Raw genomic sequence first — 17646 nt, 5'->3', positions numbered from 1 at the left:
AATATGAGTAATAGTGGTCAATTTTCTATAAAATCCTTCCCACTTAAAAATGTTTTGATTGTGATACAGTTTTGGTAATATTTACGCCTGAAAAAGTAAACAACAACACATTGATGGCTTTTGATTGCCCTGTGCTTTGGATTCTCTATCATTAGCAATTCTAATAATTTCTTTAAAAAACTACTAACAGCCACAGTCATTTATTCCTCCCAGTCCATCCCATACATGAAGTGCTACACATGGAACTCTTGCAGACTTGCAGTGTTTTCTGCCATTATATTGCACTTTGTTCTGCCAGCTCAGATGCTTGGGGATCCACGGGTTTTGGTAGGTTTGCACAGAAGACTGGGCTCTGCATTTCTAAGTCTAACTATTGGCTTAAATACCTCCCAGCCAGCTTCATGCTTTGTTAATGTGGACAGTAAAAATAATCTCATGTATTGTGTAATTCTGATCTTATCATTAACAACATTTCAAGGAAAATATTATATATTCCACAACAGCCTGCTAGAATTTGTTTTATTCTTGCCAGTTTCCTTGTTTTCACTAAGCACAGAGCAGGTTCTGTTCTTCATCTTTGATAGTCTGCTGACAGGAGCTAGTTTTGCAGCTTCCTGGGCAAACTGTCAGTAATACTGGGAGTTTGTATCATCACTAGTTCTCTGTATGCTTTTTATTAAAATCATGTGTAACAGAAGCGGCCTTTAAAAAAAATCTGTGTAGGTTGAGCAGTAGATGTGGTTGAACAGTGACTGTTGTTTGCCTTGAGATGGACCTCAACAAACTGGAGAACTGGACAGAGTGAAATCTCATGAAATTCAGCAAAGAAAAAGGCAGTGCCTTGCACCTGGGGTGGAATAAAACAAACCCAGTACATGCTGGGGGCCAAGTGATTGGAAAGCTGCTTTGCTTGAGGTCCTGGTGGATAACAAGCTTAACCGTGAGCCAGCACTGCACCCTCGCAGCAAAATAGGCCAGGAGTATTCTCGGCTGCAAGGAAAAGTGTTGCCAACAGGTCAGGGGAGGTTCTTCCTCTCTGCTCAGCCCTGCCCCAGCTGCACCTGAAGTGCTGTGTCCAGGTCTGAGCTCCCCAGGGCAAAAGAGAGATGGAACTACTGGAGCGAGTCCGCTGCGAGCGCAGAAAGGTGATTGAGACACTGGGGCATCCTTCCTGTAAGGAGAGCTGGGATTCTTCAGCCCAAATTAATGTAGGATTGAGAGGGGGGTTATCATCCGTGTGTGTAAATACCCAGTGGGGGGAATGAAGACAAGGGAGCTGGATTCCTCTCTGTAGTGCCTGGTGAGAGGACAGGAGCCAGTGCACACAACCTGAAATACATGGAGTTTCATCAGAGCACAAGAAAACCCTTCTTTATTGGGAGATGCTCAAACCCCAGCTGGAGACAGTCACCATCAGCCTTTTCTAGCTGACCCTACTTGAGCAGATGAGGTCTCAAGAGGTCCCTTCCATGAAATGAATCTGTGATTTAGGATTAAATGCCTGTTTTAAGCTTCCACTAGTTACTAGAATTCAGTATTCCTAAATCTGTCCTTTTCTTTCACTTGGAAGGATGGTGCTGTTGTACAGTAGTATTTTGAGAAGTATTTGAGATACTGGATAGATCTGGATGATTGCGTATATTTAGAAAGTATTTTTAAAGCTTTAAAAAAACCCAAACTTTTTTTTAAGGGCATGGATATTTGACATTGGATATTTGACGGAACTTTTTATTTAAAGCTTAGATTTTAGGTCCAGCTGTCATTCCTATGCATGCATTCAACTTCATTTGCACAACTTAATACCCTGAGTTATGGTTTAAGTGTTGGCTTATTCAAGGAGTTGAAGGTTTCCATGTGATTAGGCTACTATGGTGCTCTTGCAAACATAGGAGGAGGTGCAGAATCCTGTGTTGTAAGGGCCAAAATTCTATTATTTTGGTTTATCCAGGAGCTGAGTTGCAGAGGTTTTAAAAGTGCTGAAGAGTGAGTACAGAGATCCCACATCAGTTAGGAGAATCTGAGGAGGTTTTTTTTCAATATACTTTCAAAGCAGTAAGTTCAGCTCTTGGAGATGTCTGTACAATGCATCAGTTAATAATCAGTATCTGAAGTTTCAAAGGTTTAATGCATTTTCTAAAACTGTAAAACACAAGAAACTAATACTATCAATCTTGTTCCAGAAGGAGTGTAGGAGCAATATTTATCTTCTGTAAGGGTTGTGAGCTTAATTTAAGTTTATTATTCCTGTCACAAAGCAACAGATGAAAATTTGACTGTCAACACATTTAAAATCTTGGGGAAATGCCTTTTGTGCTTTTTTATGCACTTGGAATCAGTGAGGATGCGCAAGTTACTATGTCTCAAGCTGTTAAAAATCTTTGTTCATCACCTTTATTGTTATGGAAAATATGAGGGAAAAGAAACAGGTGTAAGATTTCTGCCTGCCCCTCATCTTCCCTAGAGCTGGTATAATTTTGCAGACTTTTTTTCCTCATATTTTAGTGTCTTTTTCTGAAAATGGGATAGGCAAACAATTTAGGGGAAGTAATGCAAATAGTCCCTTTAGGTTGCATTTTCAGAATTTTAAAGAAACAAATTGGGGTGTACATTGTTACATCTTCAATACTTTTTATTATTTATGGTCTTGTTAAGAGTCACTGCTTCAAATGCAGATAGGGTGCCTTCCTAGAAACAGACTGGAGCTCTAAGCAAAAACTTCCAGATACTCTGTACTTCAGTGGAAATTTATTCTCAGGGGTGTGATTTGATTCTTGGGGCTGTCTTGTGTAGGGCCACGAGCTGGACTTTGATGATCATTGTGGCTCCCTTCCAGCTCAGGATATTCTGTGATTCTAATAGACCTCTCCACAATGATGTTTGAAAGTAACATCTTAGCAGTTCATGTAAAATTAGAATGCTTATAATTAGTTTGTTAGCTATAATTAGCTTGATTTTTTTTTTCTTTCCCCCATTTGCCCTTTCAGGTGCTGTTTCATAATTAAAACCAAACTAAACAAAGCTAAAATATATTAATCCTGAGTTTCACACTGAAGTTTCACTTTTCCCAGCCATTTTAATTATGTTACTAAAAGATTGCTTCATTCTGTAAATACAGTAAGGTGCAGAAAGGCTCTGGTTTCTTTAAAGTCTTTGCACCCACTTAAATGGCTGGCAAGTTTTGTGTTTCATTAATACATAAGAAATCAATATTTTTCTCCATCCTTTCAGTTAGAGAAGGTGACATGTTGTATTTTATGTTGCAGAGTCTTGTATCATGTGTAATGTCAACAATTTCTGAAATAATGCTGTGGGTCACTGGAAGTCTCTCAGACTTTGCCTTAATCTGAATAGTCTAAAAACTTAACACTCCAAAGTGATGTGTTTAATGGGAAAAGAAGATGGTAGGAAAAAAGGAAAGGGAAAGTCTGGAAATCAGGGCAACGTAAATGAGATTATAAATTAACACACTTGTTTCATTTTTATAGGTCTGTGCTTTAATCTTTTAGTCCTTTTGCATGCTAGCAAAGGGTACTGTTTTCATAAGGGAATCCAGAGGATCTAAATATTTCATGTTTGGTGATGGGACTTTGGATGAAGTTGCTACTATTTTGTCATGGCTTACTGTGTTTGGGGAGGTATAAATATGAAAAATATTCAATGCTAAATGTTAAACTGCAGCTGAACTGACTACTGTTTTCAGAGCATCTAAGCATCTTGCTTAGTTTTTTTAATGTCCGTAATAATTTTTGCAGTGAATTAATTTTTATGCTTCAATTAGTATTTAGTCTCTTTTTCACTCAATAAATTGTGATTTTTTTCGCCCCCCCACTCTGTTTTCTTTTCATTCCCACTGCATAGTACCTGGTTATGGATTACTATGTTGGAGGAGACCTGCTTACGCTGCTCAGCAAGTTTGAGGACAGACTCCCTGAAGATATGGCTCGTTTTTATTTGGCTGAAATGGTGATAGCCATCGATTCAGTTCATCAGTTGCATTATGTTCACAGGTAAGTAATTTGAGCTCCAAATTCCTGTTGGAGTTATGGAGAGTTACTTGATAGAGTGAAACTAGTTCCTTTTAGAGTTTAAGTTGGTAACAAGTACTTTCTGTGACAGTAAGCACAGCAGAACCGACCTGCCCACATGTTGCGGTTATTGGAGTTGTTGCTAAACTTGTGCCATATCATCAGAGACATGAATGAACCTCTGAGTGCACCTCATGAACCTTGCACACTGGTGTGTTTGAGAGTTAATGATCAATAATTTATAAAAGCAAAGCTGGAAACCTGTTTGTTTGTGAAATATGATCAACTTAGAACAGGTTTATTGAAAGGCCAAATTCTGTTTCTTCATTAATCTGTTTGATTTATAGTGAAGCTCAAAACACACCACTGTCTGCTTTGAATTTTTTTTCAGCATCTTCTTTTGGACTTAAGGATATTGTCTTTAAAATAAAGTGAGGGCAGCTAAATGAATGGAAGTACTTAAATTGTGGTACTTATCTTTACCTTGGTGTATATATATATAAAACCAGACTGTGTTCAAAGGAAAATATTAAGTCATTTGTGTCTAGCTTTTTTGGAGACCATGATTGATTTTTCCACAAAACTAGCATCATCTTTTCCTTGATGTATCATTCTCTGCTGAACTCCATGGTAATTCTTGTATGCAAAGATTATCTTACAAGAGGCAGAATCTTCAAATGCACTCAACAGATGTACTCGACTCTGACAGAAGTCAGGAGGAAAACTCCCATTCTTTAAGCTGAATCATTAAGCTGGCAGAATGAGCTCATTTGATACATCCATCTATCGCCCCTAATTAGAGTCTGTACTAACTATGCCTTCTTTTACTGTTCCCACTCGACTGCTTCATTGCAAAAAAGGTGTCTGTGTGGGAGGGGTGGGAGGTTAGGATTATTTTTTTGTCCAAAAGGTGTATTGTGGTTGCTTTTGGTGTGTTAGTGGGCTGTGTTTTATTTCGTTTGCGATTCTGGCTTGTCATGAGAGAGCTGTAGGTGGGGTGGTGCTAAATTGCAAAACACTCCTCTGGAATATTTTTCCATCGGCTAGTTTTGCTAAAGAGCTGTGTCTACCTGCTAAAGAGAGCTTTGTGATAATGTCTCATGGAAAAACCCAGAGTACTTTCCTTGAGTATTGAAGATTTGAACTGTGTTATTTCTGCCTTTTTTGGTTTTTTTTGGTTTTTTTTTTTTTGGCTTAGGACCTGGTGTGAAAGGTTTTTGCTTTGAATTTAATTTGGATCTAATTCTTAAGATGTGTTTGTGGGTAAATTGGTGAGACACTATCTACTGTTGCCAGGTCTTTTACCCAGTAAATCTGCATATAGAGTAGTAACTCTTTTCAGAAGAATAGATTCCTCCTACCTTTTCCTCCAAACAGATCAAAATCTTTGTAATTCAGTACTCTTGGTAAGTAATGTGCAACAGATGTGATGTTTCCATCCTCAAACAGTAGTGTCCCCAAGATGAAATAGGTGCTGGTGTAAAATTTGGGATGAAAATAGTAGCATTGCAGTTGAAAACAGTATGCTAATTATTGTGCTTGCATATTTATTCTTTTTTTCTTTTTAAAAACGCCCCTATGCATTCTCAGTCCTTTGTTGTTTGATTTGTGGTGTTGCCAGTGAGCTTCACGTGTTCATAAAGTTCTAAATGCTATTTTAGCATTTTATCATTAGTGCTGCTGTAATACAATGCCTGTTTATAAAGGTATGTTTGGCAAGATTAAAAATGTAAAGAGCACTTGAGTATATGTTAAATGATCAGCCTTTGAAATGAGACCTGTTCCACTGTTAGTTTTATTAAGATGCTTGCAACTGGTAAAGCAAAAGAAAGGAAAAGAAAACACATCATCTAAATGCCATTAATGCTCTTTTCCTGAAGGCTTAACCATGGTGGCCACATCCTTTTTTGGGAGTGCCTTCCACACAGCAAAGGATGTATGAGAAAAAGAAGGAAATAGTGCTAAAAGCTGGATTAATGTAGCAGCTGCACTAGTGGTATTTCACATGAATAGCCAATGTGCATCAGCATTTGATCTGGGTTGCTGCTACTGAACTAGAAACCGTGCTTTAGGCGTATTTTGGTCAAGGTTCTATTCACACAGTAAGATAGCAGATTGTTTTGTTTTGTTTCCTCTTAGTGCCCCAGTTCTTTCAGGACAGATTTTCACATTAACCATACATAGTGATGTACTTTGATGATAATTTTCTGGTTTTCTCTGAATGTTTTTTGTACTTTTTAAAAATGGTATTTCTGTTTTCCTTCTAAGTGTGTCACTCCTCTTGTGTCTTTCTAGCATCAATCACTTATTTGTTGTCAATCACTTTTGTTTGGGAGTGAAGCTGATTGCAGTGGCTGTTTGTGTGCCAACCACTCTGATGTCAAATGCAAGACACTTTTCTTTCCTAAAGTACATAGGCCAAGGTTCTGAAATGTCAAATACAAACAACCTCAGCATTACTTAAATTGCAGTATTTCAAGTTTTCAGTTCCAAATTTGAATGCTATTTCTGCACTAGCATTGTGGGATTGCAGGATGAATTTATAGTGGGAAGGAGATAAAAATCTAGATATTAATAAAATTGTGCAGATAAATTGCATGGTGTTTTCGAAGCTGTCTCCTGGTACCTCGTGAAATTAAGAAAAAGAAAAATTGCTAGCTAAAAATAACATCAATACTATCATTTTTTAGGGTATTCTTAATGTTTTCTCAGGTTTTTTATCCTCTTTTTAGTTTCAACAAATATGTGGTTCAATAAAGCTTGGATAATTTTTTATTTCTGACTAATTTATTTCTGTGAACAAATCTTGTAGTATTTTACCTGATAGCTAAAAGATGGCTCAGAATGTAAACAAAATGGTCTTTTCTTTAGTATCATAGCTTTTGCCATTGCTATGAATTCACCAGCACTGGCACTACCAAGTGATGTTGACAGCTCCAAGGCTAGCTTTAGAAAGAAACTTCATCTGAGTTAAATATATGTGCAACTGTCCAAAATGAGAAAGAAAGTACATATTTGTATCTCTCACAAATGCACAACTTGGTTGGGAAGCTTATTCCTAACCCTGATACTTTCAATTACAAATTTGTACCAATGAAGTGATTCTCGCTTTTAGGCCAAGGTTAAATATTATCTTGTGCCAGTTCTCTGCAAGCTGTAGTATCATACAGGGTAAGATTTCCTATTTATTAGGAATCAACATAAATTTGTCCTTTTTTAATAGATAATTTTAGCACCTTTCTTTTGTTTTTCTTTTTTTTTCCCCCTCTGAAAAAAGTCTCTACATGCATTAATATTATTTTATTTTCGAGGTTGTGTTGTTATTTAATTCCTCATGGCATATGTTAAAAGCTTAGATTTGCATGCAGTATCAAATATCCAGGTGTGGACTGCAGTAAAACTTACCAGTTTAAGCTAGGTAGCTACACTTTATTTATGCATGTTGTGTTACCTCAAACACATGAAAATTGTTTTTCCTACAACACCGTCATGATTTTATTGGTGAACCAGGTTTTCTCTCATTTTTATGTAACGTATAAATTCTTAATTTTGTCTAAATCCTGTAGAGTAAAAAAGGAATGGAGAAGGCCTGGCTGCCACAGGAAGCAATTTCCACTGAGAGTTGCAGAAGATGCCCTCTGGACAGGAGCTGGTCCTGGGCACACTCAGTGTGCCATTGGTGGTTTTGCACATCCCTGCACTGTCTGTGCCCCTGCCTTTTGTGCTGTCTTCCAAGGTAGCCCCTCAGTAAGGGTGCATCTAAGTCTGTCTCTGTCCTAAATTTAATTTGGGACATTACAGCTTCTTGAATAGAACAGAATTATAAGTGTTAATGTGCTTAAATCATTTCCATCTTGACTTTCTTTCCTCCACTTATTTATTCTGTGCAGGGTTGCATAGGGATTCAGGGCAGAGCCAATTTGCAGCTAGGGAGTGTTCAACATTTAGGCTCATGATCCTCCAGACCACTGCAAAAACACTCATTTTAAATAGTTTTCATATATTGGCACACACCCACATTAAACAGTCATCTCTTTCTATTGACTGGTAAAACAATCCTTAGTTACCTCCTTACTAAGAAAATATTTTGGAAAGATGATGAAACACCTGTGTTAATTACTATTTTTGTTGGTTAAGTTTATGGAGGGTAGTTAAGACCACAGGGCAAACTCTTTAAGTTACATACATTTTGGGTATTGTCTTTTGCATGTGAAAAGATAGGCCTGCAAAGCATAAACACACCCACTTCCAGAAGGAATGTGAGATTATAGTTAGCTCCATCAGTGTGTTTCTGGATTTCTGGTTGCTGCTGTCTTTTAGTTGGAAGGATTTTAGCATTCTAAACCACCAGATACCTTTTTTATTTTCCCCCTTTTCTTTCAATTTTCTCTATCAGCTTCTGAAATTTAAGCTGAGCTTCGCTGGAACATTTGAATTCTTAAAATGTAGAGCAGCAGAATTCTCTGAGGAAGTGACATCCTTTCTGAGAAATACTGAACATAAGGGAATAAATCCATTAGAGGCATAAAAGCTATTCCCTATCAAGCCAGCCTCTTCGCTTTTAACAGGAAGGTACTATTTGTCCTCAGCAGAAATCATCTTAGGGACATCCCTGAAATATTTACTGTCAGCAGGCAGCTGAAATCTGGGATCCTTTGCAGGATCCATTTCACTTTCAACTATAAGTTTCAGTGCCAATGTATCCATTTTTGACTTGCTGAATAAGTGGTTTTCTGTCTTCTGGGTGTATCCCATCTTTACTGATCATTAATTTGCTTAAGTGGAAAATGTAGGGGTGGAAGGTCCATCTTGGGAGTTAGCTGCATTGCACGGTGTGTCTGAGTTGAGTTGGCACAAGGATGAGCCAAGTGCTCTGGCCTTTGGTAAAGTGAGCCCTCATTGTGGGTTTGAAAGAAAGCAACATCGTATTTTAAATGTTTACCAAACTTTGCAACAGACATAATGTGGAATACACACATGAAGATGTCCTTACAAAGTGCTGAGAGTGAAGGAAACAGGGCTAGAAATATAAGGAAAAAAATAACATAAGATTATTTTGATAGTTGCTGAAAATGTATTGCTTTGAAATGTGGCATGGTTTAGTTTTACATGGAAAACTGCAGGACAGAAAGTTATTTTAGTGAGTGTTTGGTAAGCCAATGCTTCCTTACAAGGTATTCTGTGACAGAGGTAGGAGAGCTCTGTGAGTTGTTTCCGCTCTATTTTTCCACTGAGGAGGGGCTGGATACAAAGGTTATCTGGGCCTTCATTCTGCCCTGTGACCCTCTATGGTACAAATGCTGGCAGCTGCTCTCATAGTGTGCCCTCGGGGTGGCACCTGACCTGTGCTGAGGACTGGATGAGGTTAATGCTCTTTGACTACAATTCATTTGGTAGGATTTCCAAAGGAGCCTGCCATGACCTAGAAGTATTTTGAAATAAAAGGCCCACAGATGCTTGGAGTGCCAAGAGCTAGTGGATCATACTGGCTGTACATCATGGAGAAGGCAAATGGTTTCCCAGAATGTCTAGTGGGAGTGTTAATTTGAGTGAAAGCTTTATAGTGGGTGACTGAGCTAGTATGGATCTATATGTATATTCTGTGCTATTCAAGCAGAAAGAGCTTAAAAACCCTAAATCCAGCCCCTTAAGCGACAGTAGCCTTGAGTAGTCCTTTCAGCAGAGGTGCCTTTACAAATGTATCTTTGGACCTTTTTCCTCCCATTGTTCCCCTCTACCCAAGCTCCAGGCATTCCTTCTTCTCTGCTGAAACAGATGTTTGTGGCACTGTGCAGGGAACTGAACAAGGACACCAGGCCAAGTGAGAAGTAACTTTACATTTTAACTAACCTGGGTCAATTCTTCAATCTTACGGAGGAGGAGAATAGTAGGAAGTTGCTTTAAGCCGGTCTTCCCAATAAAATCTTTGTTCATTACATTGTGCCTGTTTCTCCCCTACATCCCTTGAGTGGTGCTTGGGATATCTGGCACTGTGATTTTAAAGAAAAAGGGGCATGAGAAACAGTTGGAGTATCATAAATGTATGATACCCTCAGCTTACAGTAAAACCTTCCCCTTTAATGTTTGACACTGACCTCCTAACAAAGGAGAGTTGTTGATTACTGTCAGCTGAGGAAGGCCGGCAACTCAAGGAGTGCACCCCTGCTTTATTTCTGAGTCCCCACCCATCCTTTAGCTGGTACTAGTTCTCCTTCACTAAAAAGGAGACTCACAGGAAAAGGAGGAGTGCGTAGATGAAGAGTTTCTACTTTTCCATGCCGGTTTGTGCATCTTCTGGGTACGATTCTTGAAAGGCAGATGGATGTGAGCACTCTGCCAGGTGGCATGTAATCCCCCTTAGGTAGGAACTCGTTGTGGTTGTCATAAAACAGCAGTGTTTAAACCCTCCTAAAAGTGAAAATGAAAGAGATAGACTAGAAATAGAATTGGATTGGAAAGGGTCCTTTTTAACTCTTAACGGGAAAATTATTAATGCCTGAAGTTTTCTATAGAAAAACCTGTGGTCTTCCCTTCCAAGTAATAATGTTTAAAGCAACACTTAGAGGATACTAAATGTGACAGAACATTCCAAGAGCTCCTGCTGCCTCTGGAGTAAAGATTGATTTGACTTCTTTGGTGTTCGCAGAAGAAAGGTCCACATTAGAACAGTCATAGCTCTGACATGAGATCTGTTTCAATGTTTAATGAAGTTGGAGGTGTTTACAGAATTTAATAACTTCTTTTGAGGACAAAACATTCCCGTTTGCAAGCTGGTTTCATGTGAGTTAAACTATAATTTTACACTCATTCTTTTCTGATTGTTTCAGACCTAGGAATACTTTTTCCTACCGCTTTCTTTGATATCCAAATTCAACATCCGAATGTAGGACAAAACCATTTTCCTTATTTCTGATTTTTTTGTCCCAGCGACTGTTTGTTTGGTGGCCAAGATAGAGTTGGTAATTAACTTTCAGTGATTTTGTTGTTGTTTATTAAGTTCAGAATGAGGCAGGCAGAAATGAGGATGACAGTTGTGTGATAGAGTCTTCATTATTCTCAAGTTTTTTTGTTGTATGGAAAAGAAGCTATCTGCCTCATGCTTTGTCTTCTACTGACCTTCCATTTCATTATCCCTTTGTGAACACAGGATTTATTTCATACCTACCTCCTTTCATAGTGTCTCTAATTTTTATTTATTAATACCTTGTGTGTTCCTCAAGTTCCTCCTTGAAATGCCTCTATCTAATTTATGTGCCCTGTGTTTCCTTTTTAGTATTTGAAATACAATTGAGTTTATATTATTTGATTACATAAGATTAGAAGCTGCACAGGACAAATTCATTATCATTATCTGACTTTGAGTGTCATGTAGATTTGTCATAGCATAAACAAGCAATAGTAACTTGGCTTTAGAGTCAGAAATTCCTGCAGTGTTCATATAAAGCTCTAACATTGAGATGCTTGAATGTATTATAAGAAGTGTTTTAAAGCCTGGTTTCTTGCTAGAGCATTCTTCCCAGTGAATATTTGGTGGATTTGAAGTGAAAATGTCTTCAGTATCTGAACTTTCAGATCTGACAAGTAGAAATTTGATGTTTGAATTTCTGAGTTGAATGGCTGTTGCCTCAACCACTAAATGGCTGTTGACTCAACCACTTCCTTTTTTTCATAGTAAATTAAGATAACCTTGCAAGATATCTTATTATAAGATATCCATGCAAGAATCGGATTCATGAAAGGGCAGTTAAGGAGGTATCAGTCCAAATAACCTTGTCTGCAGTGAAGCTGTTCTCCAGTAAGCATTTCCGTCTTGCATTTCCAGAAGACCTGCCATTGCATTGATAGAGGAGCCTACTTTGTGATCCTTTCTAAGAACAGCAAAATATTGCTGGCTTTTAACTTCTTAAATGAGAAAAAAATAGGTCCCTTAACATCCTGCAAATTAGAATACTGCTTACCAAGCAGATGCTTGCATAAGGTCAGGCTTGGTTCAGTTGTGGAAGGTTCTGTGGTTGGGGTCAGGGAAGCAAGACCTTGTGGAGCTTTATCTGAAAAGTTGTATTAAAATCTTTATTGACTCAGGTGCCGTGATGTTTGTGCTGTTCAGTTTTTCTTTATTAGCTATTTGGGGGGGCAGCCTTTAGCATTTCCTTGTGCAGCAGGAAGCAGTGATATTGCTGCCACTGTAACTCAGTAATTCTTAATCAGATACAGTGTGTGAAGCCCTGGAAAAGGGCATTAGAAAGGTACAAAGAGAAAACACTGGCTTAGAGGAGAAGGGAAAAAAGGGGAGGAGGGACTAAAATCTGATCTGATACAATAGTAGCAAAGTTATGTCTTCTTCATATAGGAAATTGAACTTTTAGCACAGAAAGGAATGTACTTTTATGTAAGTACAGCTCCTTTAGAATTTGGCTTAAGTTTAAGAGCTGAAAATTCAGGCCTTAAGTTCCTTTCCAAGGTATTTTTTAAAATATGTATTTGCTTTTTTTTGTTTTTAAGTAAGCATTGTGCCTTGTGCTTTGTGTCTAAAGAAAAAGGTTTTTTACATATGCAAATTGAATATAAAGGCTTTTCCAATAACACGTCATTCTTAATGAGTGTAATTTTAGTGTGTTTCAGCAAACAGTATAGACTATTTTTCTAATTATTTTTAAATTTCTGAGATGTTTTTCTGCAAAGCTACTGCAAGTACTGCATATACTGGGATACATTTAGACCAAATGCATTTCTTCCTTTGTAGCCTCTGGCTACAGTTCCTTCCTTAGTCTGTTGCTGTCAGGGGTTTTATGCCAAAGTCACAGTACTTATTATATTTGGATCATGCTTGTCAATATGGTTTGTTTGTTTTCTAACAACAACAAAAGCAAAAAACACATACTGAACTATTTATGTCATATGTCTGTTGCTGCACAATATGGTGGAGAACTGTAGACATATGCTTCAAGCTTGGTCTGGCTTATTCCTGCACGTTTCCTTGCCTTTTGGTTGGAATAAAGATTATATTACAGGCTGAACCTGCCCCAACATATTCTGAATGCCTTATGGGATGAGAGATTTTAGGACATACTTTTATTCTTTTCCTTGATTTCTGTGCTGCAAGCATTAATGTATTCTTTTAATATTCTTTCCCCCAAATTATAGTCTTTTTGCTGTGATTTAAACGTAAAGGCTTATCTATTAATTGAGCTATTGTTTTTTCTTAAGAGTTGCTTTAAAAAATTTTAAAATATTCCTATGTAAAAGGATGAAAAGGGAGTAATCTTCTAAAAGAAGCATATTCTTACAATCTTCCTCAGATGCCAGAGCTATCATAAGCTGACTTAAAGCTAATTTTGCATATAAATATTTTGTTACGTTGTATTTATACAAGCACACTTCATTTTTAATATGCTTCCTTGTCTATAGGCAGCAATGTTTTTAATTAACAAAAGATGAACTGTTACCAGAACTGCTTCCATACTGATTAATCTGGTACACCAAAATCTTTGTGCAGCTGCAGCTGCATGTGCAGGGCTGGCTCAGGGACTGAAAAGAGGTGACTTTACAGAGGGCCACATGGACACAGTGATAAGCGGAAGCCATGAGAGCTTTACAAAGCTTTGCAAAACCAAAGAAGCAAGAGATGAAAGTTGTCTCACAGTAATTCTTGACAATGAGGTGGTGAATAGGGTCAACTGGGCATCCCATTTAGGTATATTGGAGTTTTACACACTCTGGGAATTAGAAGATAGCTTATCATATCCTCATTTAATGGGTGAAGAAAGCGGAGCACAGGCATTGTGAAAAATAAACACAGTATGTAATTTCATGTGGTGAGCATATTTTCAATTTTATGGCAGAGCAGTAGAACTGTGGAGTTTGAGTTCAGGTTAATTTTGTCTCTGATATTGTAGGTGTAGTAACAGCCAAGCTACAGCTGAGAGTAAGTGGAACTCTAAGATTAGAAATACTTCCAAAAAGGCAAGTTAGGTTTGGGGACTACAATAAATAAGGTAAAATAAGAAATCCACATGTGCTGTATTTCAAAGACCGGTTTTGATCAGGGGACAGTGTTGCAAAATAGAAAGAAGAACAGGAGAATATAACATTTCTTTATGTGTGCATCTAACTTTAAAGAGTTTAGTAATGATGAAAAAGAGCTAAATTTCTGTACCACATGGTTTTGGTTTGTTTCATACTACTGGAGCTACAGTTACATTTTGGCATATTTGGTAGCCTGAGTGGAGTTTCTTTATATTTAAGTTAAAATTTTAAGGATTTCTTTTACAGATAAGAACTTTTGAAGTAGTGTTTCATGCCAATGTTGAGTATGGTCATTCTTCAAGTTGTTGTTTAATCTTAGAGTTGTCAGACAACTTGATAAAACTTTAATGTCAAGAATTGTAAATATTATATGAGATGACATTTTGGAAAGAACTTGTGTTCTAGCTGCAGTATTTCTCACTCTGCTAGAATATTCCTCCCAGTGAAATCAAGAGCCATGGTTCCATCACACTGTAAAGGTACAGATGTAAAATAATAATTTGGTGTACTCAGTTCCTTCCCTATCACTTACAGCTCTTGGTGTATAAGAGAAGTTTCTGCTGTTAAACTTACCAGGAAGGTATTTACATTTTACACACTGTTAAGTGTAATCTGATTTCTATTATTATAGTCTTCAGTTTAGTAATTTCTGCATGTGTGATATTCCAGTCTTCCCTGCTGTTACTGCTGCTTTTCAGCTTTGTGATAGCTACACCTTTTATGAGCATGCATTTATTTTTGTGCCAAGTTTTAAAGCTAAAATGTTAAATCAGTTTCAAAAATGATCCCAGAGGATCAGCACTAATAATGTCCCTCTGATTTTATTACCTCTTTCAGCACTATGCAGTCATCTCTCCTTCAGTCAGTTTATTATCAATACCTTTCCTAGTACTGTCATTTTTTTCTCTCCATGGCACTTTCTCTCATGTGAGAAAAATTAAAAATATTTTAATATGGAATTGTGTCTCAATCCATAATACTGTGGCAAACATTACCTGATCATGATGAATTGTGCAAACAAAGGAATTCAGATTTTGCTCCCAGTGCTTGCATGGTATAATGTGGTATTCCTCGTAATCATTCTAAGTATTACACATTATGTTTAAGGAAGTGAAAGTTGTTTAGTGTCAGTATAGTCCACGTGTTTTCTGCCTGATTAATTGCAACAGCTCCAAATAGCATTCTCTTCCTACTCATCTGTATCACAAAGCTGGTATTCCTTTTAAGAATGTAAAATCCCAAAAATGGTAGAAAATTTAAGTAACAGAATTATGATTTACAGTGACAGTACTTGTCAATGAACTCAAAAAGAAATTACTGTCAAGTCAAAACTGCTACTTAAACACTGAGTCAGCCTTTGCTTACCTTGTTTCTTTAAAACCATAGTTTTTGGAAAATACTTGTCTGAGAGTCTGTATTACTAATGTCATGGTTGCTTTTGACAGTCAAATGCTTAGGAGACTTCTGAATGCTGAAATGTAAAACCAATTGAATATTCTAAGAGGGATTAACTTGTCTCTTGCCAAAAAATTGGAATCTGAGTTCTGAGGATGTTGTGGAAAGTAATGCAGTATTTGTGTGTTGTGGTATCTGATACCAAACCAGGCCTTTGCATCCCTGCTCACAGATCTAATTCCAATGAAAGAAAACTGATTTCTAATAAGTTATGATGTTTGACCTTTACAGTCTATGATACATTAAAAAAAAAAAAAAAAAAAGAGGCTGTCATCAAGAATTATGCCAGCATCATTAGAAACACAAATACAGAAGCTGCTCAGTGCAATTTCCCTGGGGAGATAGGAGTTATGTTATCCCACTCTGCTTGTTCCATCATTTTCCTTCTTTTTCTATGAATATGCCAAAATTTAAAAATTTCTGTCCCATAATTTTTTAAAGTATTTATTAACTTCTGTACTTTGCCAGTAACTACATGAATGCAAAACAGATTGCTGATTTCCCTACTTAACCTTTTGAATGTGTTGCCAGAATCCTTCTATGTTCGTGCCTGGCAAAACTCTGCCCGTCTCAGTGTATTTGTCTTCCTTCCATCCAGTGTACACTAACTTGAATGTGTGTATCTTAAAGTGTCTTGATAAAACTAACGTGAAACCTCTGACACACTGGAGCTCTTTTGAGGATATCATATAGGAAAAAAAATCTGGATATTCACTTTAGCATCAAGTGTGTGTCTTCATGTTGCAGGTGCTGATTTCTGTGGGTTAGAAAATGTTGTGTAATGTTTTGGCTGTGCTTGTGTGATTCAGATCAATAAAGATTTCACAAACTTGTTTTGTCTCTATTATTGCCCCTCAGTTCCCCAGTACCAGATTAGTGCAGTGTAACACATGTATAGAATATTATTAGCAGCATCAAAAGAATCTTCTAAGCCCTGTTCTAGAAGGAGTGATGAAATAATAGAATTGTTCTGAGAATATCAGGAAATTCCTGTTGTCACGTGATAACAGAACATCTTGAACTGGATTGAAGTGGTTTCTGGTATCCTCTTAGAAATTTTGACACAATCCTGGTGTAGTTCTTGGGTTCTGTTATGATTGAGATTCTCTCTAACTGCTCTGCTTGAACACATTGCAGTAGTTACTGAAAAGCAAATGTACATTTAAGGTAAGAATGCAGCTTGTGTGTGAAATAGTTGTGATACACATGCTTGTGCAGGATTCATACTAAAGGCTTTGACTTAATTTGTGTTTTATGGTAATGAGGATTCTTGGCTGAAAGTATCTGATGGTGAGATACTAGTTTGTACAACATTGAAAAAGCACCAGTAATAATCTTATTGAAATTGGTAATCACATTAGCATAATAGATGAAGTAGAACTCTGAATGCCTTATCTTCTGTGTGTTACTTTTTTAGTACACTTCTAGTCTAATAGATCTTTTTGAACCATGATTTTATTTCAGTGAACATTTATGACATTCAAACCTCAACTCTGGGCAGGCAGTACTTTACCACTGTTGCGTAATTTTATATGCTCCTTGGTTCCAGATCCATGAGAAGAAAGAAGATAATTTACATAGGCATTTTAAGCAGTGTTACATTTATTAAAAGAACCAGCATTGAGCTGGCTATCAGTTTGACAGGGTGTTGGGCTGTCTTATCTTCACTGTGCTTTTGCCAAGGAGGGTTGGATCAGATGATCCATGTGGTCCTTTCCAACCTGGTATTCTATGATCTGTTTAGAATAGGTCATCTCAAATTGAATACTAAAAATTTGATATTTAAGTAGCAGCCATTGCTTTCTGATGTTTCCACACAGAATAGGCACCTGTATTTGAATCTGTGAAAAGGAGTAGTGCTAGGCACGTGGGTAACTTTGCTAACTTAGGAAGCATTGTTTTCTCATAATGCTTTGGTAAGGGTGTCGATAATGTCAAGAATGGTGGAAAAAATGTCTCCATTTTTTAAAATAAACACTCTGCTGAAAGCCATTTGGCTGGTGGTGAGTTCAGAAAAGGCTCTCCTGGTTGGAGCTGAGGCACAGGCACCAAGTAGGAATGATCTTTGATTTCACACTTCTGAATAAAATTCAGTGAAACATTTACTTTTTTTTTATTCACACTTTTCCTGAAGCAGATC

At 37.3% G+C, this 17646-nt stretch overlaps 1 protein-coding gene across 14 annotated transcripts in view; it reads left to right on the top strand.

Annotated features, from left to right (window-relative positions):
* Positions 1-17646, top strand: part of CDC42BPA (CDC42 binding protein kinase alpha) — a 185784-nt gene that overhangs the window by 71074 nt on the left and 97064 nt on the right. For all 14 annotated transcript variants that reach the window (XM_042051584.1, XM_042051582.1, XM_042051581.1 and 11 more), the window contains exon 6: positions 3859-4007. In XM_042051584.1, the coding sequence (XP_041907518.1) occupies positions 3859-4007 (149 nt within the window). The remainder of the gene's footprint in view (positions 1-3858; positions 4008-17646) is intronic.

Source organism: Corvus kubaryi, unplaced genomic scaffold, assembly GCF_017639235.1.
Source record: "Corvus kubaryi isolate FWS band 111438036 unplaced genomic scaffold, C.kubaryi_AGA036_p1.0 76, whole genome shotgun sequence".
NCBI classification, from domain to species: domain Eukaryota; kingdom Metazoa; phylum Chordata; class Aves; order Passeriformes; family Corvidae; genus Corvus; species Corvus kubaryi.
Note: the sequence above shows the minus strand (reverse complement) of the source record. Positions and strands in the feature narration are given on the sequence as shown.